The sequence below is a fragment of the Chamaea fasciata genome, unplaced genomic scaffold, assembly GCF_029207755.1.
Source record: "Chamaea fasciata isolate MVZ Bird 193981 ecotype frontalis unplaced genomic scaffold, bChaFas1.0.hap1 SCAF_2, whole genome shotgun sequence".
Lineage (NCBI taxonomy): Eukaryota > Metazoa > Chordata > Aves > Passeriformes > Sylviidae > Chamaea > Chamaea fasciata.
The window spans coordinates 33,012,768-33,040,703 of NW_027094087.1; the positions used below are offsets into that span (position 1 = coordinate 33,012,768).

The window sequence follows — 27,936 nt, forward strand, 5'->3', positions numbered from 1 at the left end:
GATTTCATATTAAATCACTTTATCTCAAGTCTGTAAACATCCCAAACAGCTTTATTTTGCTTTGAAATATCCTGAGTTGATTTCTGAAACAGACATGTGTTCTTTTTAAAATACCTACCTGTAATTCACTGGCTGTGTTAAGAACTTCCCAAAAGCCTACATTTGAGAAGGAAAGTGCTGAAACAGCTGGATTCAGAGCAGGTAAAAGTGAAATATCTTAAAATGGCCAGATTCCTCAACACACTGAGGAAACAAGAACCAGGGTGTAACCCAGATAGGGGCACTGTTTGTGCTTATAGTGAAGAGAGTGAGGTAAGAGCCAGAGTTACATCTTAGGGGAACTGTTTTACTTCTGACTATGCCATTGATCAGCTCTGTAACCTGTCGCTTTCTTCTCTGTCTTCTGAGTCCTTCTCTGTACATCATCTGTTTTTTCTTTGCAGTAAGGCTTCTCCTATTATGCCTTTTTACAATACCTAGTAGCAATTAAACCTTTCACTTTGGTGATCTGTAGTCTGGGCACACACATTCATGGTGAATGGCAACAAAGGTTGGTGTGAGTCTTAACAACTCTGGCTTGTGTTACTGGTCTTTCTTATAGTTTATCACTATGACTGTACTCAGAGATGTTTGTTTTGACCACATCTGAAATTGTGCTGAAAAAGGTCAAATGAACTGCTTTGTTATGGACGCTCCAAAAATGAAGTTGTCCAAAAAGGATGATAAAGGTTGCTTATCACAAGACAGAGCTCTGTTTCCCCTCCCAACTCAAGTTAACTGATGTGCTGACAGAGTTAGTTGTTACTAAATGTAGGGGGTTTTTTTGGGTGGATTTTACATTTGGGGGATTGCTATGAAGTTATTTCTTTAAGAACAGCAGAAGACATATTGCTGTTTAATGTATCTTTTAGAGTCTTGCACATCAGGAAAAGATGATGATACTTCTAAAGAAGTATAGCCTTATAATGCTATTCTTATAATTACAACTCTCCACAAACTCTGTGTGATTGATAAGGTACAATAGATTTTATAATATGCGAGGGCATCCGCTTCAAAAATCCATAACATAGCAAGGTTTAAGAATATGTAGACAGTTTTTTAAAAATGAGACCAGCTTGATAATGGTCTTCAACTTGAAGTGATTTGATGACTTATTTCAGATCACAGCCATGCAAAGCTTGATAATTATATTCTAGGACTTTCTCCTGCCTTTTGCTCCAAATTGTACCAGAAGTTAATCAGCCTCTATGCCTTGTTCATGTATACTTGTACTTTCCCCAGTAGCTCAAGATCTTCTCTCTAAAGCAAGCTCACACAGTCCAGTGATTGATGAGGCAGTTGGAAATGGACCTTAGGAAGTGTTCTATCATATGTGGGCAGGATGCTTACTTACATTGACTTTGTTCTCTTGATTTTGGAATTTGAAAGAGACTGGCCTGGCATAACTGTGGGCCTGCCTCTAATGGCAGAAGGGAAAAAAAATGGTGAGAAAGCAATAACCCCACTAGCTGGGATGGGAATGGAAAGTCTACAAACATTTGATTTGGCTGCTAAGATAGTGGAGCCACAAGGAATTAATGGGCTCTTCCTCTTACAGTGCAATAGTCTTGACACAGCTAAGAGGATGAAGCAGAGTATCATTCTAGAATTTGGGATTGCATTGAAGGCAGTTCATGGCTTACAGTGTCCAAATGCTATCTGCGGTTCAAGCACTTGAACTTTAAAAGTATTTTAAAATGCTGCTTTAAGAATAAGTTTGTGGGTGTTGTGAGGTTTATGGGGTTTTTCTGTTTGTTTTTTTTTTTTTCCCTTCCCCTTCTTTCTCTAACAGTGTGCCTCAGGCCAGCCCTGACTTGCAGGCTTTGCATAAACTACACAGCTGCTGACCTGAGGATTGGGTCCAGAAGCTATGTGATAACAAATGACTTGGAGTACTTTTGGTCTGGATCCTGTTCTTAAAGCAAAACAATTCTTGCTGATTGTAAAGAAAGTTTAGTTCTGGTAGATCTGTTTGTAAAATGATAAGGATAAAATCCAACCCTGGGGCCAGTTCAACTACTGTTGAATCAGGGTTCTGCTATATTAGGTGGAGCAACAATATTCTTGAAATTAGCAGTGACCTTTATCCCCACACCCCAAATATCTAAAGTCCATAATGAAGCTATGAATTATTTCTTTCTTGAGTGTTACATCATTGTGATAATTTTCTTGCATACCAGAGCCTTTACAGGCCAGGTGTGTGAAGTGTCTTTGAAGGTGTAACCTTGAACAGAATGAGTTTTCAAAGGTGAGTCACACTGTCAATATTACCTCTGTCCAGTGATGCCATCTGTCTATATGCTGCATCTCAAAAAGGGAGGGTTGTCTTTCAAATTAAGATTTGTAGGTCATTTTCTTCCCTAAGCTAGAAAGTGTTCTTGATCAACATTGAGCAGGTGGCAAGTGGAGGTCCTGGCGTTCAGCAAGTGGAAAACTTGCAGAAAAGACCTGACTTTTAAAATCCACATATTGACAACACCTGCAAATTTGTAACCCCTTTCTCTAGTTTTGCTCCTCCCTTTGCCTTGTTGCTCAGTCTGTATGGGACTTGGGCCTTCATTGTGGTTCTTGGCACATCATTTTTCCAAGCTAAAGTGCAGACTTTTTAGATTTTTTTTAAATCTATCAGTTTGGCCTTATACACTTTTAGATTAGCCTTGTGAATGCAGCATACCTGGGAACTGTTTGTTCAGTTTTCTTATCTATATGGGTTGTGGGTAAACTCTAATTTTCAGACCCTTTGTTGTAAAACTTAGTTATAGGATCCTGGCTGTTGTTTTTTCTCTGAATTGCTTTATTTAGACCTGGATTTTCAGTATGTAATTCCAAGTTCAAAGTCTTTAATTATTCTCTGATTAGAAGCATTGCATTAAAAGATTGTGAGATTATGTTACCTTTCCACCTGTAAAAACTGCACTGAAGAATGTTTTACCAGTTTCTTGCAGCCCAGGGTGCTTAAGAGTATTTTCCTTGCTTAAAATGAGTGAGGGGTTGAAGTATTTGGGACCCAGACCTTGAAAATAAAAATCATGCTTGTCCTGTTCAGTAGTAGATGGTGCAGAGCAGACACAAAATGCAGGAGCATACAGGTGTGGTGCTTTCAAAAACAAAACCACAAGTGCTTTATAAAAGCAAGAACACAATCTCCATTATCTGTAGTTTCTTTAATATGTGTGTCTATTTTCGCACTTACAAAGTATATTAGAACTAAGGTTAAAAATCATAATGTGAAAGGATATTTTGTAAAAGAAACTAGAAGTTGCAACATTTAGCTCTGACAACCAAATTTTTTTCTTACTTGCGATCAGTGAATAGTAGAACGAACATGAGCAATCTGTTAGTAATCTGGTGCGTGTATATAAGAGGCTGCAGAAGTTACTGTCTTACAAAAATATAAGAAAAGTTAATTTTTCACCTCTGAGATAGATTCCATTACAAGATCAGCTCATACCTTAACCCTCTATCACTGTGCATGGTGGTATAATTCTCAATGGCAGTGTTGAATCAAAAAAAAAACAAAAACAAGGAAGGGATATAGAAGTTCAGGTTGCAACTGGTATTTTTTTTTGCAAGCCTTATGTTCACAGTGCTCACTATGGTCATTTTATCTTCTCCATAATTATGTTTTTCCTTCTGCAAAATGTAAGTGATGCCACTGCTCAGACACACTTAGCAGACCAGAGGCAAATAGACTTTCAAGGGTAGTTATCAGAGTGTTTGCATGGGGTTTTTTTTTGTTTGTTTTTTTGTTTTGGTTTGTTTTTTTTGTTTGTGGTTTTGTTTTTTTTTTCCCTAAACTCTGAGCTTAACTGTGCATCCTGGAGAAGATGGGAGAGTTGTCCTCCCCTCAGGAGGGCAGACGGGTACCAATTGCCAGGCTGGAGAGATATTTGTCAATGCAAGGAGATGAATCTGGAACTTGATGAAAGGTGGATGCTATTTCTGTCCTGAGACACCTTGTGGCTCTTCTGCTTAAGCCTTTTCACACATAACAAAGATCATCAAGCAAAAAAACATTCAATTTTGGAATCTTTCTGCATCTGTATTGGAAAAAGCATACCATTGCTTTCCTTCCTAGTCTGAGATATATTTCCTATCTGGAAATATAATTTTTTTCTGCTTCATGCTGTTCCCCCACCCCAAAATAATAAGTGTGTATCTTGGTTAATGTCAGTGTTTTCCATATAAAATTAGGATATTGAATATGGTTGTTATGGGAAGACCATATTGAAATCCATGTCTAACTTCCATCTTCAAAAACCAAATACTTTTTCATATCTGAGATGTTTAGGTAAACTCAAATAGTAAAAATCTGATTGGCAAACAAACCTTGCATCATTCTGCAAGTAGACGAAGTATTTCTTGAGATAATATGGAAGGTGTCTCTTCTAGCTATTTTAATTTCTCCATATCTGGGCTATACTTATTATCACAAGTAATAACTTACTTCACTTATGCTATCAATCAAAAAAATTTATACATCTCAATTGAAAGAATAGCTTATAAACTGTACCTCTGGGGGGATGTGTTATCTTTCCTATAGTGGTGATGGGGTTCCTGTTTTTTTTGAGTTTGACACTTGGCAAAATTCTACTTTTAATCAGATTTTGACACTTTCCTCCACTTTGATTTCAGTCCTAGAAGTACAAATGGAGGACAAGGATGGAGATGGCAACAAGGATATTGTTTGGAGAGTAGCTGTATTTACTAAATTTATAGTAAATATAAAATATATATTTATGTTTATTTTTTATAAAGCTTGCTCTGACATCTTAAACATATCAATAATATGGTTTCTGCCATGCCAAGTAGAAGTTGTATTGAATTCTTTTACAAGTAAATACATTTTTGCAAGGAAACAAAGCAGCAAGGGTGTCCCTTTGCATGGGAATGAGAAGCTTTTCTTCTAAATCTGATGAGAACAGGCTAAATAGAAAAACTCAGGTGCCAAGTGTTTATGTTTGAGTATGTATAAGTGAATCTTTGTTTTGCTTTTTCAAAAAGGCTTAAAGTAATGTCCTGTTTGCTGAAGTTGTTATATAATTTTCCTTTACAGTTCTAAAGAAGTAACCCCTATGTTAAACGAACCAGAGGAAAGACCTGTGAAGGCAACAGTCTCATCAGTAAGGGTATGGCTGATACTGAATATGGTGGAAGTTATTTGCTTCAGTGGTAAACATAAGCAAAGCTTTGAGGAGGAAAGATGATAATTTGTAAAAAAATGAGTTTTTTTTTTTTTTGTTCTGAAGATAGGTAGTGAAAGCCACTAAAGGTTCAACACTAAAGTGCTACTACACCTATAATGGGTGGCTGGTTTTTCTTGACATTATTTTCAATCTGTTCAACTGCTGAAAGTGATTGACCTGCTCTGTTCTAATATCACAGAATTAGAGATAAACTTATTTAACTTGCAAGAACTTGGAATTTTCAAGTGTCTTTAAGTGGTGGCTTATCTCTGTTGGTATGTTCAAAAGAACAAGATGAGGTTATCACTGGCACTTCTGATAGTTTCCTGTTCATATTGTTTAAGTTTTTTGTCATGTGTCCAATTTAAGAGGTATGCCTTCAGACTCTTTGCTGATAGATTAGTGGGGAAAAGGAAATCACTGCACTTGTTTCTATTTTGTGATGTAAGAATTTGACTGCAATAGTAATGTTTGTTCCTTTTTTAGCAAAGGAGAAATCCTTTTAATTTCATTGCATCAGATGATAACTTGAACAGTGGGGAATCAGAAGACAGATCAGCCATTGTACCTCAGCTATCAAAGAAGGGTAAATGTACTTGTTTAGCAGATGACTGTGAATTTCCTGTAGATTTATATGTAAAATATTTTTACTTTCATTGCTTCTTTCTAAAAGAGATCAAAACCTTTTCTGTCTTAAGTGTAGGGAGCCGTCAACTAGCTTATTTCAGACTTCATCTAAAGCATGTGAATATACTCAGGAAATGGCTGTAGACTTGTGTAAATGGATTTTGCTTCCTTCCTTTTACTCATGGTTCTAGTCAGTGCTAAGCACTCCATCTGAAAGGGCTGCTTGTCCTGAATTGCTGACAAGAGGACAGTGAAATTTCCTTGAATTTGGCATAGCTGTCTTTATGACCTTCCAATCATTGGTGCTCATTAGCTTGACAGAAATAGCCTAGCTCTCTTTGGTCTGTACTTTTCTCCTTTGTTTTCTTAGTCCTGTTTATTATCCTCCCTTTCCAGCAGTATTTTCTGCAAGCAAGCTGATGAGTGATTATATATCACAATACAGGCATTTGAAGTTGTAATTTAGAGTCACATGTGGCTTTTACTCTCCTGTCTCTGTTGTGAAGCATGCTAACCAGGAAAGGAAAGATTTGCATAGTAGGAATAGAAAACCCTTAGTCTCCCTGCTAGGAGATTATTTCTGCATTTGCCTTGTTCCATATAACTGTGGAAACAGCTGGTTTCCATTTTTGTAGGTTGCTGTTTACGTTCTGACACTGAAGAGGTGTATGTGTGTTCAAAAGCTGTCCTTCCCTGCAAACTTTGTCCCTTGCAGGAATAATGCTAATAAAAAACTTAGTGTGCTCTCTTTGGTATCATTAAAAAGTTAATGTTTCTAAAATAAGAAATAAGTGCAAGCTTTTAATTTGCTAAAAATTTCTATTACATAAAAATGAAATCAACATCTATGAACAACTACTGGCTGTGTTTTTGCTGCAGTTGTTTTTAATTAACCAGCATTATCACTGTATTTTAGATCTGCACTGTCATATTTTTCTGTTTATTCTGGCAAATGTCACGTAAACTCATGAGCTCTTCTATTATTACAGAAATTTGGTCACTCTCAGAAGACAGCCCACCTAAATCAAACTTACAAAATGAAACAGATAAACCTGAGAAGCCTTCTGTAGAATTTACTGATGAATCACAGAAGGAACTAGTTAAGCGTCCTGTCCCAAAAGCTAGGAAACTAATTCACAAAGCAGCAGATTCTGTATCCCAAAGAGAAGACCTTGTTCCCAAACCAACCAAGCAGACTGAGAAGATTAATGGCATTGGAACCCCACCCAGGGGCATTCTGAAGCGCAGCTCAAGCTCAAGTTCCACTGACTCAGAAGTTCGGGTCACTCAGATGTTAGATGTTCAGAAAAAGAATAGTCTTTCTACTGCAACTATTTTTGAAGGAGAAGGTGAGAAGAATTCTCTTCTGGAAGAATCAGCAGACTCCACCCAAAATTCACTGGAAAAACTGAAACAAGTGAGGTTTTCATCTAGCTCAGGTAAAGAAAACCCTCTGCAAAGCCCACAGCTACACCATGGTAAAGAAAGAGGAGAGCATGATATCTTAAAACCTGACAGAAAAAAGAATAGTGGAAATTACACTGTTCAATCAGATTCACTTGGGGATAAGCAAATTTCTGCTGCAAAGCCTTTGGGAACCTATTCATCAACCTTACAAATGAAAACAATAGATGGCTTACCAGAAGACACATCTGCATCCAGCCTTCGTGACAGCAACAGATCAGTCTTCCCAGTTAGTGAAAGCTTCCAGACAAATACAGTTACTCCCAAGAAACTTGAAACTCCACAGAAGACCTCCAGCAATATCCTGTCAAACAGCAATAATGAACTGAGTGTTGATGAGACACATGAAAAAAAATCCAACCAGATCTTGAGCCGTGAATCAGAGTCACACAAAAACTTTACTGGTAAGAGTCTAAAAACAGTGAAGAATGGAATGAGATAAGATATAACACATATTCATTAAAGTGGATCACTTGTAGCTAACAATTAACAACTAGGTAACAGAAGTAGTAGGGATGTGCTACTGAAGAATTAAATAATCTCTTTTTATATATATAGTTTTATGATCTCCTATTGGTAATCTTATCAGAGCCAGTATAGGCACCTCTCTTGTGGATGGCATTTTAGTGTAGTGCTGTCTGTCATCTTTGGGAATAATTCAGGTGTGACTTAGGGATTTGCTTATGGGACTAAACACAAATATGCTGGATTGTAATCCTCTGTGTGTGTGTCGCACCCAGCCTCCCTTCAACGAAGGCATTTTCTTTAAGAATGGGTTTGCTTGGTTGCTTGGCTTGCACCCTCAAAAGCCATGGTTCCAGTAGGATGTCTCAGGGCAGGAATTTTCTTCATTCTATCGTCCATGGTATGGTTCTTACCAAAATCATGAGGACAAAGAGCTCTTTTCTCCACTAACAGCTAAAAAAAAAAATCTGAGAATTTTCTCAGTAGACCAAACATTTTTAGTCATGTCTGATTCATAACTCTGATAAGTTTGCTTACATTGTAGATGGACATCAACTCTCTGCTGAAACAGAAGCACATGAGGTGTCCAGTACCAATTCTACAAGTCTTCAACAAGGTAAGCCTGATCTTGTTGAGAAGAAAGATGCTAAAACCATTTTCAAGCCTGAAAAACATGCTGATGAACACATGAAAGTGGACGATGAATCTGTATCAAAAGTTTTAGACTGGTTTAAAAGAAGTTCTAGTACTGAAGATGAGGAACTAGTATCAATGAAGTCCCAAGGCAGGGAGCCCAGAGAGGAAGTGGACATGTCAATCAGAACAGCAGTTCTTCCTGCAGAACACAGTGGGCCTGGCATGCATGGAAAAACAGAAGATACAGAAGAGAGACCATTTGGAAAGATTAAAGAGAGCAGTATTTCATCTATGTCCTTTACTTCAGAAAACATACAGCTGATAAAGGACAGGGTGAAGCCTAAGACAGGGGAAACAAATGAGAAACAAAATTATAAATTGCTAACTGAATTTGATTGTACAAGAGTTGAAGATAAAGAACACGGTCAAGAAATCAAACGACAAAATAAAAAATCAATTCTCTTGGAACATCAAGGGCACAAGCTACCAGTTCAGAAATGTGAATCTGAGAAGGCAATACAAGAAAAAAGAAGAATAAGGGAGATCAGAGCATTCTGGGAAAGGATTCCCAGTCATGGAGAGAAAGAAGTTAGTATCAATGCTGATGCGTCAGGTGGCCGTGCATTGACAGGGGTCGGGGAAAGTGACAAACTGAAACGATCTGCAGTGCCGAAGGCATTGCATGATCCGAGCCAGAATACAATAAGAAGTCCTGAACTAAGTTGTGCAAGCCAGGCTTCAAGAAACAAAAGTCACCACACTTTCAAATCCGGACCAGGCCAAGTGTTTGGCAAGCCAGAATGGACACGTCAATCTGATGAAGTTTGTGAATGTACAGAACTCCCAAAAGCCAGTAACTTGCATCCCAGAGCTGGTGTCACTTCAGCTTCTTCAAAAAGCAAAGACAAATATGGGAAGGAAACTCTTAAAGGAAAAGTTGCTGCTTCTTCCCAACAGAAGCCCAGTTTCCAGGTTTTGTCTTTAAAAGAAAAGATGGATGAAAAGTCCAAGAATCAAATTTCAGATCCTTCACACTTCCAGAGTCTGAGAAACTTCTGGGATACTGGAGCTAAGTTCCAGAGTAGCACTGACAGGGAAAATGATTCTTTGCCAAATAATACTAGATCAATAACCTATGAAAGAAAATCAAAGGAAGATGAAGAAGGCAGAGATAATGTGAGCAAGCAAGAGTTAATTCAGCAACAAACTCAAACATCTGAGAGAGAAAAAACACAGAAACTAGATTCTCTGATATGCAAAAAGTCTCTAGGATCTCCTGTCCTAAAAGGTCTGAATGTAACACACACAAGAAATACAGACTCTTTCCAGCTGGACAGACAACCAGTTACCTCAAAATCCCAAGAAAAGATGGGTCTTCCAGAGCAAGAAGTTAGAGAATGCACAGAAAAAAGTATTGTTTCATCAAAAGATCATCATGTATCCTTGCAGCTCCAGTCATCTGGTGACAAACTGAGGGAGACAGTAGTAGGTAATAAACCATACTTACCTATAGAAAAAGGGGAAAACAAGACTACTCCTTTGGATAAAGAGGAAGTTGCAGAGACTGTGGATAAAGTTGTTCTGCCTAAAGGTGAGCTTGAGATATTTAAATCATGTCTAAAGAAACTAGAAAAGGAAGCCTCTGAGATGTCATGTAGCTTAAATCTAAAAGAAAACATTTTTAAAGGGACACATTTTCAGTCAAATCAGTGCGAAGTTTTTGAGAGAACAGGGGAAGACAGTCATGATATTTCTCCTGTTTATCAAGGAGAAGAAATAGGCAAAAGTACAGGACGAGTGAATGTGTCATCAACAGATAAGCATGAGAACAGAAAAAGTCTCAGAAAACTGTTTAGGGAATTTGAACCTTTGTATCTACAATATCAAGCAGCAGACAAAGATGATACTCTTGAGGGCTCTCAGAGGCCTCAAGCTGGTTTGGGGAACCTTCTCAAAGAAACCATGGTATCTCAACCTTCTGAATACAGAAGGGTGGGATTGAAAACATATGATGACTCGAATAGTACATCACAAACTAACTGCAGTGTAGAATCAGCACACCAAGAAGCTACTGGTCAGCCTGAAGAGGTCCATGAGACCGTAGAGAAGTCTGTAGCTGGATCCAAGGCCAATGGCTTGAGTTCTGCTCTAGAGAAGCTGCTGAAGGAGGCTTCTGAAACACCTCCTCCTAAACCCAAACGTGCTGACAGCAGAGCATGGGGCACTGCTAGGGAGCAAGTTAAAAGGACAATGTATAACCATGGTGAAGTGCCGCAGGAAATCAGTGAGACTGTAGAAAGGTCTGTTGCCCCATCCAAGGCCAGTGGCTTGAGTTCTGCTCTAGAGAGCCTGCTGAAGGAGTCCTCTGAAACACCCCCTCCTAAACCCAAGTGTGCTGACAGCACAGCACAGAGAACTGATGAGGTGCAAGGTAAAGGCATAGCTTATGAGCATGGTGAAGAGGTGCTGCAGGAAATCAGTGAGACCATAGAAAGATCTGTTGCCCCATCCAAGGTCAATGGCTTGAGTTCTGCTCTAGAGAAGCTACTGAAGGAGGCCTCTGAAGCGCCACCTCCTAAACCCAAGCATGCTGACAACACAGTACAAAGGACTGCTGAGGTGCAAGTTAAAAGCACAGCTTACAAGTGTGAAGGGGAGCTGCTGCAGGAAATCCATGAGATAATAGAAAAGTCTGTTGCCCCATCTTCAGAGAGTGGCTTGAGTTTTGCTTTAGAGAAGCTGCTGAAGGAGGCCTCTGAAACACCCCCTCCTAAACCAAAACGTGCTGACAGCACAGTACAGAGAACTCTTGAGGTGGAAGCTAAAAGCACAACCTATGAGCAGCATGGTGGAGAGGTACCTCAGGAAATCAGTGGAAATGTAGAAAGGTCTGTTGCCCCATCCAAGGCCAGTGGCTTGAGTTCTGCTTTAGAGTGGATGCTGAAGGAGGCCTCTGAAATACCCTCTCCTAAGCCCAAACGTGCTGACAGCACAGTACAGGGGACTTCTGAGGTGAAAGCTATGAGCACAGCCTATGAGCATGATGGAGAGCTGCTGCAGGGAATTGGTGAGACCACGGAAAGATCTGCACTGTCCAACATTGAATATAGAGGGTCTGATATTAATTTTCAGAATCCACCAAAAGAGGTCTCTGAAACACCAGCTTCTGTGCTGGAAAATATGGATACAAAAATGCATGATAAAATACATACTAGTGTAGGTATGCATATTCCACATCAACAAGACAGAGATCACCCTCAAGAAATACAAGAAACAATAGAAAAAACTTCTGTTTCAAATATCAGAAAATTTGGTGAATTCAGTCGTTCTTTAGAAAAACTACTTCAAGAAGCAGTTTTGTGTCCAATATCCAAAGATTTATATCAGCAGGAAGAATTTGAGGATCCTACATTTCCCCCAGAAAAAGAGACTCTATTCATGACAAGGTCACAGCCATACAATGCCCTAACTAGCTATGATACTCAAATGAAGACAGTTCTCAAAGAGGGAGCTCCAGAAAAATATGTCAAAGCCTCAGTTAATGATCTTGCAGTAAGTGAAATTGATGCTTCTGGTCTTAAAAGAGATGGAGCTATTAATAAAATAGAGGAGAGAAACATCGTCCCAGTAGATCTTTGTCCCTTGGAAGGCAAGACCAATATGGTTGCAATCAAACCATTTGAGATAAATGAAAAAGGGATGAATGAAAGGATGTTTTTGGAGGCTTCTGAACAGAACTCAGATTTTCAAGCACTGGTGAATTTTAGAAGAACAACTACACCGCTTAGAGATGAGAGCAACTCCCTCCAGCCAGAAGAAGCTCAGTTCTGCCTAATGTCTTGGCATGGGGATAACAATGAAGAGGAAGGCAACAATTTAAAATTGGGATCCAAGTTTTCAGATAAAAACTCTGATTCCCGCTCTGGAACCAGAAGTTCAACTCGTGAGCTATCTGATTTCTAAGATTCATGGTGCTGAGTTAAACATGGCTACAATAATTTTTTTGTACTCAGTTTGAAATATGTTAATGGAAAGTCTTTGTGATACTTTCTTAATTGAAATATTTGGATATTTGCTTGGGAGTGGTGAGAAGAACTAATTAGTTGTTTGATTAGAAAATGTTTAACAGACACATACTACATTTGGGTAAACCTTTTTTTGGTGAGGATAGTTTAGCAGCATGAATCAATTCAGTCTTTGTGATTTTCACTTTTCTTATCCCATGTGACATTGCTTTCAAATCAATAAATTTGTAACACTCAATTTAGTATTCCCTTCAAATATACTGGATTAAAAGAGGAAAAAATATCAGTGGCTTACTGGGTTCATTCTTTAGTTTGACTGGCTAGTCTTTGAAGATAAATGCTTACCAGTGGAATATCTGGATATGAGGATAATACCAATATTCTGTGCTATTTCATTTAGCATTGCTGCCTGTTGCACTGAAAAATGACTATATAAAATAAGAGGTCCATTTACTAGGATTCATATTTTTTGATTGAATGGCAGTTCTAGTCAATGGTGTATGATAGTCATCAGAGATCTTAAGGTAGAGGACTGAATTTAACCTTTTTAGTCTCATACTGAGAAACTGGGAATATTTTCTTCTGGAGAATCTGAGAAATACATAAAGTTCCTAGGGTCTGCCAACTTACATCTGAGCCTATTTTGGCAAGTGGGTTTCCAAAGAAAGTCAGTGAAAACTCAAGATAAGTGTGGAAAAATCAAATGTAATTTGGTCTCACCCATAATTACAGGCAGCAACACTGTTTGGATGGTGGAGGGGGAGGAAAGTGAGATAGGGAGGAAAGAAAGTCTTAAAGATTTCTGAAGGAGCTAGATCTGTCTTGATTCTACTTTTGGAGACAATTGCTTAATTTTAGGGTTACAAATACATCCCCAGCTCTTTTTTTGTGGTTTTTTTTTTCTGTTTGTTTGGGGGTTTTTTGGTGGTGGTGTTGTTGTTTTGTTTGGATTTTGGGGGGGGGGGGGTTGAGTGTGTGTGGGGAATTGGTGTTTGGGTTTTTGTGGTTTTGGTTAGTTGATTTTGTTTGGTTTTGGTTTTGTTAGGGTTTTTTGGCTACTCAGGCACTGAAACAAAATTACATTCACTGTGGAAAGATTATAACAAAAATTTGCACAGAGGGAAAAAACTTAAAATTTTCTTCTGTGCTGATTCATGAAAAGATGGATACAAAATGGCTACAATCTGAGTTCATCCTATATTAATCTTTACCATTTGAGTGCAATAATTGCCCCAAATGCTGTTATTAGTCAGTAAAGATAGACCTGTACCTACACGGGGCAAATCACTTGTCATACTTGTCTGTCTCCACTGATGACTGAGGGTGTTTAGAGAGAACAAGTGGACACTTAAAATTAGATATTTATTTTATTTTGGATTTATCTTGTGTTTTTACTGAATGTTCACTGTCTTTGCTAACTGTCAAAATAGATTCTCATGAGAAATCTGTGACTCGTTCTTCATTGACTTGCTTGAAGTGGCCTTTTCGTGTGTGCAGTGTTCATGTGTTTTGTCTTGTAACAGGTTCTGAAGAAGAATTAAACCCTGTTTTGATGGCTTTGAAAAGAAGTGCAGATAGGAAAAAGCCTTCCAAAAGTCTAGAGGACATTCCATCAGCCACCTCAAGTGAGCACATAGCTTGTGTGTGTCTCCCATGACCCCCAGTTTGGCTTAAATGTGTTCATGCTGGTCTTCCATACAGCCTTGCCAAGTCGTGGCTTTGTTTCTCAGTAAGCTATATGGAGGTTGTACTTTGGAAGCAGATGCTTTCCTCTTACGGTTTAATTTTCAGTTCTTGGTGTTAATTTTGGAACAAGGCTGGTCTGTGAAGCAGACATCTTCCAGGAGTGCACTGTGTTGATCAGTGATTAACTGTTTCCTGGATAGTTTTTCAATTGTGAAAGTATTGGCAATTACTCAAAACAGTAATGAGCAACTACTGTTATTGCCTCCTGGTTTCTGGCTTGGGTTGAATAAGTAGACAATGAAAGCATGAAAAACTCAGTTTATAATGGTTCACCTGTGTATTCTAGCAGTAAATATATCAAACTCACTTTCAGAGAATGCAGTGAGATAATATTATACTTAAAATGAATTGCCAGCTTCCCTCAGTAGCCTCCTTGGATTCCTTGGTTTCTAAAAAATTATTGTTCCTGTCTCACTTCACCCTGCCCCTGAGTGTTTTCATGCTTATGTCTAATGGGGAAGACACAGGCTGAACTTATATTTGTGAACTGAAGCACATAGATTTTTGAAAGATACTGGCAAGTTGTTCTTCTAACACTACTCATGCTATTGCTTGCTTCTAACCAGTTTCTAGGTTTTAGGTGTGCACTAACACTGTTACAACAACACCCTGGTTGAAACTGTGTCACCATGAGACCCCTGCTTGGATGTAGGCTTTGAAGCAGAATGTCAAGTAAAAGCCTCTCTTGAATTTAGCCATTCCCATGGCTCTGCTGGTTTGTCTGTGGTTTTGGTCCTCATTACTCTTAATTCTGTGATTATTACTGCCATCCATTTTATACTGAGTAACAAAGTTTCTAACTGTGTTATTTTTTCCTGCACAGATAAAGAAAAAATAAATAAACCAAAGGAAGAATTAGTTCTTAGTGTCGAAGATGGTAAATATCATTTGTGTCTGCATGGAAGTTTGTTGCTTTTTCAATGGCCTCTTTTTGCTAGTGAAGATTTTTTTTTTTTTTTAAACAAAAAATTATATTGTGTTTTTAGATTTGGTTGACCTCAGCATGTCTGGAAAGCTTTTGCAGAATTCTGTTGTGGTGTTTATTCTTAAGGAATCTATTTATGTCCTCCTATATCTGTAGAAACTGTGCCACTTATCAGTGTATTCTTTTGGCCTTCAGTCATTCAGCCTGTGGGTTACTGAAATCATAAGGAGCTTTGAACACAAGCTCAAGTTGATAAAAATTGGCCTCAGTAAATATTCAATTTGTCTGTTTATCTATTGCATTGTAAGATCCAAGATGGCTTTTGCTTGTGCAAAACACCCTTCAGAATACCTCAGTTGGAAAGGAACCTCTCTTAATATCCCTGCCTTACTTCTATAAAGTAGCATTATTCTAAGCAATAGATGAACTTCTAGATCAGCTGGTGCTGCTATCATCAGTCCATTGGTGCATTAAAGATGCCTTACAGTTAATTTTTTCTATATACCTTTGGAAATTCCAAATCTAAGAAAAATAAAAAGCAAACCTGCTCCAAGGACATGTCAAAATAAACAGAATTGAAAACTAGCAAGTAATACAGAATATGTTGGAATATAATGCACAATTCTTTATTTACTGCATTGGAGCACTACAGTTTTAAAAGAACAGTTGTGTGCAGTTGTACTTTTTAAGTTACGGTTTAGATGCTCTAGAGCATTTTGCATGCCAGTGGCCCACAGTATCAACAGGATAATCATAGCATATTGGGATACCTACAACACCCAGTAAAGTACCAAGATTTAAGCACTATCTTGCACTCTGCTTTCAAGTGGAGACCCCTACTGAAAGCCTGTTTGGCATTCAGTGTGAATGTGTAGAGACTGACCTGAAAAAAGCAGGGGGAATTTGAGTCTAATTTGTTAAGATTGAAGTTATGAAAAAATGACACACAGAAAAATTGATAGCTGTACAGGCAGAATAAGGCAAGTTGCCTTGAAAAGACTTTTGGAACAGCAAAAAGACTCTTTTTTTAGCTTGTACACTTATATTTTGTCATGATCCAGGTCCTCAATGAGAACAGCAATGCAAAATACAGAAACAGAATCATAGAATTGTTAAGGTTGGAGAAAATAGTTGGATTTGATGATCCTAAAGGCTAACCCAGCATAGGCAAGCCACTGAGCCATGTCCCTAGTTCTGAATTTAAGTTTGCATAAACAGAAAGGCTCCGTGATGTACCAAAATCAAACAGACTTAATGGCCATGCAGGCCTAATACCTAAACCACTACTAACTATTTGAAGGAAAAAAAAAAACCTCAAAGTTCGTGGGGTCTGAGGAAGTAAAAAAAAACCCCAAACTACCAAAAAACCAGAAAAATCCCACATATAAAGTGTATTGATGCTATTTATAACCTTGCAAAACTGTGTTGCTGAATGACTGTTAATACTGCACTGAGCAGATTCAAAAACTGATCAGTATCAAGAGAGGACTGAAAATGCAGCTGAAAGTGAGTAATAGGATTCTTCCAGCAGATACTGGAGAGACTTCCTCTGATAGCTGAACTAATATATTAACAATACTTTTTCATTTAACAACTAACAAATTACACATCTGGACTAGATATTTGCTCTGAGTACTGCATCTAATTGCATACTGACAATAACTGCTCTGTTGAGCACTAGTTGAGTTTTGACATCAAAAGCTTTGCAAAAGTTTCACTCACCTTGCAAACAATCCTATTGTGTGCAATGTTTCATTTTATGCAATAAATATGTGCTCCTGTAGCTGGCTGTTTGTTGCCAAATCATCTTCTGTCACATGATATTGATGCATCTTATAATGTGTATCCAGTTCATCTTTGTCTATTATTAAATATAAGTGGGGCTAGAGCACGAAAAATTTTGAGGATCATGAGCTTACTCCAAACTGGATTTCTGCAAGCTTAGCTTGTGCAATTAGGTTACGTACAGTGAAAGAGCACAGAAACAAGCTGCAGTACAGATAAGCAAGTATGGAATAGACAGAGTGCAAAAAAGTGCACCATTAATTGGATATGCATCTTATAATTAAGTAGCGCTTGCAACTTCCATGGTCAGGTTTAGAATTTAATTGATTTACATAAATTTGCCTATTGCAGTTAAATAGGCTGAGTAAATAGAACAGAGTTTGGTTTGTATGCTGACTTCTTACTAAGAATATTATGATAATTCTAATGTCAGTGCACAAGTGTGCTTATTCTTGTAGGAAGAAAATCTAGAAAGTAATCTGCAATGTTTTCTTCATCACTTTTGATCAGAATTTGCTTGTAGCACTGAGGCTACCTCCTATCAAGCAACATTTCTGGTCCTGTCAAAGTTGGTTGGTCACTGTTATAGACAATGCCAAAGTAGATTATTCTTCCTAATGATAATTCCTCTGAGTCCTAGGGGGGAAAAAATCCCCCTTGCATCCAAGCTGGTTGTCCATGTGCCTGTATTTCATCCAAAGTGGTTTGCTTCTGTGTCCTGTTACGGAGTCTCACTGTTCTGATGTGCAAACATATTTTTGAAGCCTTTTAAATTACTGCTTTTCAGTTTCCACAGTGACTTCACAGCCTGGTAAACAGTTTTCCAACCCTGAAAAACTCAAAGGACTGAGCAAGTCGGTACCATCATTCTTACAGGAAGAGGTAAGCTCCACCTCTGAAATGTTACAGTTTCAACTACCCGACCATTAACTCTGTGCAAGTAAAATTTTGGAATTCCCAACAACATGCCATGTTTGGTTATTGTTGTTATCATCGTCATGGTGTGAACCATGGAATAAATTTTGAGGCCATATTCAAATCTCTTAAAATGACATTGAAGTTTGAAAGTGATAAACATTTTGAACTGTTGGGCCTATGACATTCTTCTGATAGAGAATCACAGATCACAGAATGGTTTGGTGTGGAAGGAACCTTAAAGACTATCCAGTTCCAACCCCCCTGCCATGGGCAGGGACACCTTGCACTAGAGCAGGTTGCTCAGGGCCCCATCCAACCCAGCCTTGAACACTTCCAGGTGTGGGACAGCCACAGCTTCTCAGGGCCACCCATGCTAGTGCCTCACCACCCTCATAGTGAAAATTTTCTTCGTACTATCTTATCTAAACCTATCATCAGTTAGTTTAAAGCCAATCCCCCCTTGTCTAATCACCATATATCCTTCCCCTGTAGAAGGACTTAGGATTTTTCTGTCTTTCAAAGAGTCCATGTAACCAGACTCATTATCTACACTGCATAACTGTTTCTTCACTCTGGATTTATTTTGTGCAGTCCCAAACAGCACTCTCCAAAGCAATTTTCTCTCAAGATGCTTTGCTCTAGGTAGGCTGGACATCATTCAGTCCTTATCATTGACCTCTGAACAGAAAAACAATCCTGGTCTGCTTTTACTTAACAGTATAGACATAAGCAGATTTTACAAGCAAATTGAAAAAGCCTTTGTATGCTAAATGTTCATTTATATAAGTAACTATTTTCTTAATGTGTGTGGAAATAGTTCTTTACTAATCTTGTATCTGTTATTAGAAGATCTGTGACATCAGACATCAAACAGCAAAACTGTTTGATGGAGCGGGGAGACCTTGTAAATTGTTCCTGGGTGGAATACATCAGGAAGATGAAGTTGTCTGTAACAGCTTAAGTAGGAAGGCACATGTGGGAAGAGGATCAATTCTTTAGTGCAGAGATAGCATTGAATTAGAATGGGGTTGTGAGTACATAACCTGATAATGACCAAGGAAACAAAAGCTGCAATTCCTTCATGGAAAAGCAAAGCTCTGCTTACCATCGAAAGACTTTGCAAAAACCCATTCGCTGTATCCAGTGCTGTTCTCTGAATGTTACCTTCTGGCCAGCTGCCCTTAAGAGAGAGGCACAGAACTGACAGTGTTTACTCTGTAGCAGAAAGGACTGGTAAAAGGACTGAGCATTATCAATTGCATAGGTTATGCATGAGACAGTGACACAGAGAGGTTGAGTTTAATTGTCCCAACAAACTTAACTTTGTAATTTTTCATTGCTGCTTGAGATTTAAAACAGACAAACAAACTCCCAAACCTAATTGTATTGCTGCTTAAAAAAAATTATCACTGTAGGCTGTTCATCAGAAAAACTCCCTTTCAACTTTAAATGCATGACCTAATTCAAGAAATATTATTCATGTTGCACTACAAGGGAATTTAAATTCAGACTTCTACTGAGTCTCGATCTGCATCAAAATTCTGTTTGTTTGATTTTTGGTGGAGTTTTTTTGTTTGTTTGTTTTTTTTTTCCCCCCCCTGTGACTATAAAGAATGAACACACACTTTCTTTCTGTGATGTTTTTGTAGAGTGATGACAGAGAGACAGATACAGCATCAGAAAGCAGTTATTCCTTTGGCAGAATCAAGAAGAGTCCCAGCTCTCTAACCACTCTTAGCAGCTCTTCTGGCATGGCATCCTTATCCTCTGTATGTAAACCAAAGCATTATTTTAATGGCACTTTGCTTTTGCTAATTTCTCCAATATTGTTTTGGCTCTTTCTCATTCATCTAATCTTTCTTCCCTTGTCATCTCTGTCTCTTTCTTTCCACTTCTGTTATATGAACATAACATAATCCCTTGCATGGAATTGCCTGAAGCAAGTAAAGTAAAATTAAATAGATTTTAATCTTTTTTTCTTGCAGTACGTTGGAGCTTGTTCAGAGCTCTGAACAAAGATATGGATTTTACCCTTAGAGCTTACATTTGTAGCTGAAAACGAGGAACAATTCATATAGAACAAACATTTAGAAAGGGAGAAAGAAGAGAGAGATAAGTGAAAGCAGGAGATATTATTGGTATATCAGGTGTGTAGTTGAGTCAACTAGCTAACCAAAAGCCTTTGGTTTATGTGGACTTTGAGTAAAAAAACCAGAATTTGGGGGAAGGATGTTGAGATAAAAAAATATATAGGTACACACATCTTTCTTCTCTGTATTTAGTATTTAATTTTCAGTGTTTTATTTAGTTACATATTTAGGTTCATAATTCAGGCATACAGACTTTATCTATTAAATTTTTTGTTAATATTTTAAGAAGGTCTCTTGTCCTAAACTCTTAGGCTCAGCTTTCTGTAAGGAAGATCAGCTGAGGAGATTTAGAAGTAATATTTCAAGGGTCTGAGCACAGGCATCAGATCTATAGCATCCTATCATTTAATTTCTTCTGTCTCAACGCAGGAAACCCAGGTGTTTGTTTTTTTTGTTTGTTTGTTTGTTGTTTTTTTTGTTTGTTTTTGTTTTTGTTTTGTTTTTGTTTTGTTTTTGTTTTGTTTTTGTTTTGTTTTGTTTTGTTTTTTTGCAAGACTCCTGGCCTAACACCTTTGATTTCCAAATATCTTTCTTTCATTGATCTGCTTGCTGAGAAGCTTGTATAATACTGTCCATTACATTTTATTGTTACCTCTGAAGAGGTGCAGTTGATTTCTTTACTGTCTGAATCCTGAGCACAGCTTCTACCCTGATCCTGAAGTACCTGGTGAAACACAATGTCTGGAAAATATTTCTCCTCTTGTACGATGCAGGTGAGCGGCAGCCTAATGAGCATCTACAGTGCAGACTTTGGCAATGTTGATGTGAAAGGGAACATTCAGTTTGCCATTGACTATGTGGAACAGCTGAGTGAGCTCCACATCTTCATTTGCCAGTGTAAAGACCTGGCAGTAGCAGATGTTAAGCGACAGCGTTCAGACCCGTACGTACAAAGAATGCATTTCTTTTCTTTTAACGTGGAAATGAAAACTGCTGGGGTTTTCCAGTCTCTCTAACATGCCGGAGTAAACCACCCAAGAAGTAGATAAGGAGGCTATAATGTGCTTTGCGGTTTGTTTTTTTTTAACTCTGATTGAATATAGAACTGCCCTTATAAATCGGTATGCATGTGTATTAACATAGGAAATTAAAACTTCTAAGAATATTAAATTATCTTTTAAAATGCCACTTTTCAGATGGTAACTCCCACTTTGATATGTTTTCAGCAGGATTAGTGCCTATAAATATGATATTTGGGCCTGCTACAGGTATTTTCTTGTGCTAATGAGACATTTCAATGGATTTTCCCCTGGAGAAAGATATGATAAGAAAGTTTTGATGTTATACGTCTCCACTGCTGTTCTAATCTTAAATATACAAGCTGAATAACATAATGTCTACTGAAGTGGATTTCTTTTACTTTGTAAGCAAATACTTGAGTATTTTGGAAGATGAAGTTAGAGAGAGTCTGGACTTTTTAGGTTTTTGGGTTTTTTTAACTCTTCTAACAATCCTGTCTAAATTTTAGGTATGTAAAGACCTACTTGCTTCCAGAGAAATACAGACTGGGCAAACGGAAGACCTCTGTCAAAAAGAAAACTTTTAATCCAGTCTATAATGAAATACTGCGGGTATTTATCAAACTTTATTACTAGATATAATATACTGTATGTGTGATGTGTGAGGAACCTCAGCTTTAGGGCACAGGCTAGATTGCACTCAAAAGGGAAATTAGTAGGAGAGGGATTGCTCCGCAGAGCTGGCCGTGTGCTTCCATTGATAGGTTAACTCTGCAGTGATCTCTGGATCCAGCATTGAGAACACTGGTGGTTTTATACTTCTTGTAAACGAAAGTGTGCCATGTGTGAGCTTAAGATGATAGAAACAAAAAGTAAATAGCTGGGGTTTATTGTGGTTTCTTTGCTTTCTGAAATGCAGAAGTGGGCAGTTACAAAACCAGACACCTTTTTTCTAACCGTGTCACCAGCATTGGTAAAAATTCAGCTTGTTTTAATTTTTTTTTTCCTTATTTCTTCCTGGCAGTATAAAATTGAGAAGGAGTTCCTAAAGAATCAAAGCCTCAATATCTCTGTCTGGCACAATGATACCTTTGGGAGGAATAGCTTTCTTGGTGAAGTGGAGTTGGATTTAGGAGCTTGGGACTGGAATGATCCATCCAATAAGCAGATCAACTGGTTTCCTCTCAAGCCAAGGGTAGGTTGGCTGTTTTGCGTTTTCTGCTGTGTAAGTGCAAAACCAGGTCGTTCTTTAGGCTTGGTCTTGTGTGCTCTGTGGGTTTTGTGCTGATTATAATCATAAATACTTACTCACTGGTAAACAGAAATACAGTTCTGAGATGTCTTTAAGTCTAGCTAGCTATTACAGTATGAAGAACTTTCTCACAGAGAAGGAGTAGAAATTCCTACAGAGTAGGAATTTCAAAGTATTTCTCATTGTCATATTGCTGCAACAGAAATCTGAAGGCACTTGCTAACCAACATGGAGTAAACCTTCTGAGGATATGGAGCAAGTGCAACACTGTTTTAATATCAGATGTTTGGTTTAATTTTTTTTTTCATTTCAGACTTCAGCAATAACTCTTAATCCAGAAAACAGAGGGGAGATCAAACTAGCCCTCAAGTATGTCCCACATCCAATTGGAGGTAAGCATTGCTGCTTTGGCTGAGTTCATCGAGCCTTTGGTGGTTTGTCCTTTTTATTTTTTAATTTAAAAAAAAAACCACCTTTGTTTAGTGTTTGTCATTCACTTCACACATAAGGGCTTCTTTCAATATAAAAGGTTTCTGTTTTCTTCCTAGAGGATTAAGTCACTCTGATTGTGAATAAAGTTAAGAACCTCAAAGGCCATTTTGAGATCTTTTGTTGTTTTTAATGTTACTGAGGAAGAAATTACCTCATTGTCATAATCTAAGATTTGTAAAGCAATATGTGCATGTAACAAAATTCTGTTTTCTCAATAATTTTAGAGATTATAAATCATCAGGCAGATGCTGTGATGTGCTAAACAATGACAACACACTGAATTTCAAGCAATACCAGAATTTAGGAAGTGGCAGCAAGTATTTAGAAAGCAGAAATTTATAGCAGTCTGATCAGTTTGGTTTAATCTTGTCTGGCAACAGATAGTGGATCAATGTAAGAGTGAAACCAGGTCAGGTCTTTATTCCAGACAGACAGCCAGTCAGTAAAAATCAAATATATTAGGAGCATAAAAGAGCTTATTTGAAAGTACAAGCAACAATAAATGCTAACATCACATAGGCTGATGAAAAGCTGATCTGTTTATCTAAGAGCCTTGGGAAGAGAAGACCAGTAGCATGTGTTTGCTCAGTTGTAACAGAAGAAAAGTCATTGTAGGAACACAGACATGATGTGATCTTGCAGTACTTTGATGGGATGAAGATCTCAACTTCCAGAGTACAGAGAGCATTGTTGAATTAAGATGTGAGATAACAAGTCCAGGCTGAATATCACCTCTAGAAATGGGCAAGAATTGCTGCATCAGACAAAATACCTTTAAAAGGCTTCTGCTTAAGCAGATGTTTTGTTTTATTTTTACAGGAAAGAAGACTCTCTCTACTGGTGAGGTCCACATCTGGGTGAAGGAATGCCATAACCTCCCTCTTCTGAGAGGTAGTAGGCTCAACTCTTTTATTAAATGGTAAGAATTGTGGTTGAAGTCATCAAACACAGTGGCCTAATAATGTGCTTTCTAATTGTATCTTCTTTTTCTACATTCATATTAAAAGAACACTGAAATGGTTTCTGATTCTTTTTTAGTGTAGTGCAAATTGTCTTGAATAGTTTACAACTTCCAGATGCTAAGTATGTACCACCAAGTAAAACTTACTGGGAGAGCTTTCTGTGTCATTATTACACTTTGGGTTTGTCTCTCAGTCTCTTGGTGGAAGAACTAGTCAAACTGTTCTAGCTTTTATCACATTTAAGCAAAGCATATTTCTTCAAAATATGGCTTAGCTTAGCAAATTTTGGGGAGAGACAGAAGTGCGAAATAGCGTAATAGTGTGAATACATCATTGTACTTCTTCCCCCTTCCTTTCCACATACAGAATAAAAACATGAAAAGACAAGAATAACAAGATGGTTGGGGAAATCTCTGGCAGCAACAAAATGTTTCAGCGTCATCAGTGATAACACAGCAAATAAACTCATTTGTGCCTCTTCCCCACCTGACCTGCCCTTCCATCCTCTGAAGCACAAGGATGGATACCTGCTGCCAGTATTTCCTGTAAGGGGCTGAGAATATGACCCTTCATGCCATCTCTGTAAAGCACCTTATCTTCAGTCCTATTTTAACATGCAAAACACAGTTAATCAGCAGCTTTTGCCTTTTCAGTATGTTTCATGCGGGCTGTGCTGTGCAAGTGCAAACTGACAATGTTTTTTCTCTCTGAAGTACCATTCTTCCAGACACCAGCAGAAAAAGTCGCCAGAAAACAAGGACAGTTGCAAAAACTACGAACCCGGTATTCAACCACACCATGGTCTATGACGGCTTTAGACCAGAGGATTTAAAAGAAGCCTGCATAGAACTCACAGTCTGGGATCACAACAAACTTGCAAACCACTTTCTGGGAGGCCTCCGGATAGGCCTTGGAACAGGTACTGGGCAATCACCACATTAATACTTAATTTACAAAGTAGTCTTTCCCTTTTGCTTTTCCCTTTTCCATTACTTCTCTTTCAGTCTTTCTTTTCTCTTGAACAGTTTCGTTCCTGTTATGTAGCTACTCTTCAGAACAGATCCTGAAATGTAAATAACAGTAGTGTTGGGGGGGGGGGGGGGGGTTAGGATGACTGACAAAGAGAAATATTAGAAACAAATCTTTGTCTGGCCATACATTGTATCTGGTACTGTTTAAAGTACAGGAATATGCTATTCCTGCACTTGAAATCTGATAATGTCTTGCAAACTTACTCATGCAAAAAAAAAATAGGGTAAAGACAGCAGTGGGTGGAAATAAAAGGGTAGATCAGGAATGCAGGATAAGATTGGAAGATACTGAATAGGAAAAATTATAAATGCAAACAAATTTTTAGCATAAGGGCAATATAAGATGTGCAGATATAGCAACAGGAAAAGCATACAATTCTTCTATTTATCCCTTTCATTCTGCTCTCTGATCTGAGGGGAGGATGTGTTTTGGAGTCTTCTCAAGAAATGCAATGTACAAACTACTTTTCACAAATCAGTTTCTTGCTTGGCTCACCAGAATAACCTAAATTACAAATTAGAATAGTAAATCCTAATTTGAATTTTAGAGTACCCAAGGTTGCATTTCAGTACAAAATCAGTACCCTATTTTATTGTTAAATCTTTTCAGATATATTGGCAATTGCCATCTTTTTCCTTGGGATTGTGTCAAAAAGACCAAGGATAAAAGGAAAAAATATGGACAAAGATGACAAAATTTGTGTGAAACTGTTGTTAATTGTATTTGATGTAATTGCTCAAGAGTGAAAATGTAGAACTGTATCTCCAAAGTACTAGGTCAGCTACCTGAGGAGGTGTAACCATTTTAGAGCAGGAAAATTTGATTGTCTGTACCTAACTCTGCAGCATATTAAGTATTTTTTTTTCTTAAAACTGACATTTTTCTAGGCAAAAGCTATGGAACTACAGTAGATTGGATGGATTCTACTACAGATGAAACTGCCCTTTGGGAGAAGATGATGAAGTCTCCAAACACCTGGATAGAGGATACACTACCTCTCAGGATGCTTATGGTTGCAAAATTGACAAAATAAGGTGGATTTTTATTTGTTTGTATCAAAAAGAAACCTTGGGAATGAAATTGAAAGCATGGGAGTGGAACTTGGAAGACGAACACCATAGCTTTTTTGACTGTTTCTGCCCAGTTACTGTTCTGGTTTTGTGCTGTCAGATGTCACTTTGTATTTTAAATTAAACATCTGTTTGCAGATCATTATGTAAATTGTAGGGATTTTAAAATTTATTATTCACTGGAAGCAACTCCAAGAAAGAAGGTTCTTACAGAACTCAGTGTTAGAGGTAGCTGTGATACCTGGATGACTGTGATGTCTAACTGAAGCATTGCTGATCCGTTCAGTGATCTAAATAACCAGCAGAAATATAAGAGCAAGTCAACTCTTTCTGTATATTGCTAGGACTGTTCATGAAGTCTTGCAGATAAGGCAGCAACATTAGTGTTAAAGCTCATTGGTATGTGTTTGTATCCTCATTATGCTGTGTTGGATCTCACCAGCGTGGAATATGGGCATGGAGAATTTAGTTTTTTGAAAGTTTCTCTAGTTGTAATTGTACATTTCTAGGACAAGAAAGTTACTTCCCCAATGAAAGAAGCATGGCATGAAGTGATACTGTTGATGTCCTATTCTACAACGTGCAGGGGACTTAGTTCCAATGTACTGTAAAAAAGCAGGGTTATAAAAAGTTTGCTTTATATATGTGCTAATCATCTTGCTAGCATACAATACTTAGTCTTAAGTGCTGAAGATGTAAAGGGGAAACTTTTTTTTATTCCAGTGCTACTCAAAAGGATCTAAATGTGCCAATTTTAGTGATAACAAGGATGTTGGGTATTTATTCTCTCCATTTGTTTGTACCTGTGTCCATTAGCTTGGGGTATTTTTTGCAAGTGAACTTACCTGTATTTCAGCCCCACTGTTAGGAGACTGGTAGGACTGTGGTGGGCTTTGCTTAGTTTTTAGGCATAGGAAATAAGACTGGAGTTTGTAACTTGTAGAAATGCATGCTACCAGTAGATAAATACATAAAATACAAAATACATTCCTTTTGTTTTGTTTTTTATTTTAAATAAATGCAGCCTATTTAAACTAAATAAGAAGTTGTTTTTTATTAAATGCCAGTGGTTTATGTTAGCCATTCAGCATTAACAAAATGCAGACAGAAAACATTCTTGAAAATAAATGCACTCTTACTTGCTCCAGCTAAGTCTAAAAGCTGGTGAAATCTTTCACTTCAGTTAGAGGGGAGAAGGGAGCTCTTCACAGCTCCAATGCAATTGCTTGATTTAATCATACAAATTTAAATGCTACTTGGTATTTATTATACACTGTGAATGGAAAAAAAGGAAAGATGCTAGTCAACCTGCCAGGGAAACCACTTTCTCTCTTGTCAACCAGGCAGTCTGTGGAGTTTACAAATGTCAAAAGCAGTTTGCCAGTCTTTGATATCTTCCTGCTTCAGGTGTTTTGTATGAGATGGGTAAATGCTACAGCTTCCACTCTGCCAGACATATACAAAACACTTTTTGACTAGGGAACACATGCACATGACACTTTAGAACAATGTATCCTTACCAACATGGTACAGCTCCTGCTTTGATTCTACATTTTTGAAGGGCCACTCCTGAAAGGATGGTGATTCTGAAAAAGGATGGGCATATAATTTATTTGTATTCACTCCCTATGTGAATTAATTCTTCACCTGAAAACAGAGGTTGCTGTGAGCATGACCTTCACTTTCACAGGATTAATGTCTTTATTGCAGTTGTATCTCCTGTGAAGCTCAAATATACTGCCAAGTCAAACCACCTTTGGGTACAATTGTAGGGATGGAGTTTTAAGGCTCCAGATTTGCAGGCAAGTGTCATGTAATCTGCTGTCTTCTGTACTCTACAAAATTTTAATACTTAAACTTCACTGCCAGACTCCTTGTCTTCTGATCAAGTAGAAGACATTCTGTGTCTTGCTATTTTTTTAGCCCTCCTAGAGGCTGACACAATTTTTTCAATATCTCAAAAGACTCTGCATAACACTGCACTGATAGACCAAACCTCAAATTTTGGAAAGCTACCTGAACGTGAATGCAAGATTTACGTGCAATTAACTAATGACACAGAAGTACTATGTACTCATCTAGGTTAATCAAGAAACTGAGCCAAGTAACAAAAACTGTCCCCTAAGTACAAAAGTTCCTTCCCAGTTTTTAATGCTTTTTTCCCATCGTGTACAGAATTCCTAATTTCAGTGGTATGATGGTA

General features: G+C 37.9%; 1 protein-coding gene across 7 annotated transcripts in view; it reads left to right on the plus strand.

The window, feature by feature from the left end:
* Window positions 1-26,762, plus strand: part of SYTL2 (synaptotagmin like 2) — a 53,712-nt gene extending 26,950 nt beyond the window's left edge. For 4 of the 7 annotated variants that reach the window (XM_066175617.1, XM_066175618.1, XM_066175619.1 and 1 more), the window contains 15 exons: window positions 5,096-5,168; window positions 5,712-5,811; window positions 6,842-7,720; window positions 8,326-12,360; window positions 13,966-14,067; window positions 15,012-15,065; window positions 17,686-17,780; window positions 19,466-19,585; window positions 20,680-20,849; window positions 21,435-21,537; window positions 21,950-22,120; window positions 22,491-22,569; window positions 23,489-23,588; window positions 24,345-24,550; window positions 25,551-26,762. In XM_066175617.1, coding sequence (XP_066031714.1) covers window positions 5,096-5,168; window positions 5,712-5,811; window positions 6,842-7,720; window positions 8,326-12,360; window positions 13,966-14,067; window positions 15,012-15,065; window positions 17,686-17,780; window positions 19,466-19,585; window positions 20,680-20,849; window positions 21,435-21,537; window positions 21,950-22,120; window positions 22,491-22,569; window positions 23,489-23,588; window positions 24,345-24,550; window positions 25,551-25,696 — 6,433 coding nt within the window. In that variant the 3' untranslated portion in view covers window positions 25,697-26,762. The remainder of the gene's footprint in view (window positions 1-5,095; window positions 5,169-5,711; window positions 5,812-6,841; window positions 7,721-8,325; window positions 12,361-13,965; window positions 14,068-15,011; window positions 15,066-17,685; window positions 17,781-19,465; window positions 19,586-20,679; window positions 20,850-21,434; window positions 21,538-21,949; window positions 22,121-22,490; window positions 22,570-23,488; window positions 23,589-24,344; window positions 24,551-25,550) is intronic. The other 3 variants (XM_066175622.1, XM_066175624.1, XM_066175621.1) reach the window with 3 other exon arrangements.
* Window positions 26,763-27,936: the final 1,174 nt, after the last annotated feature.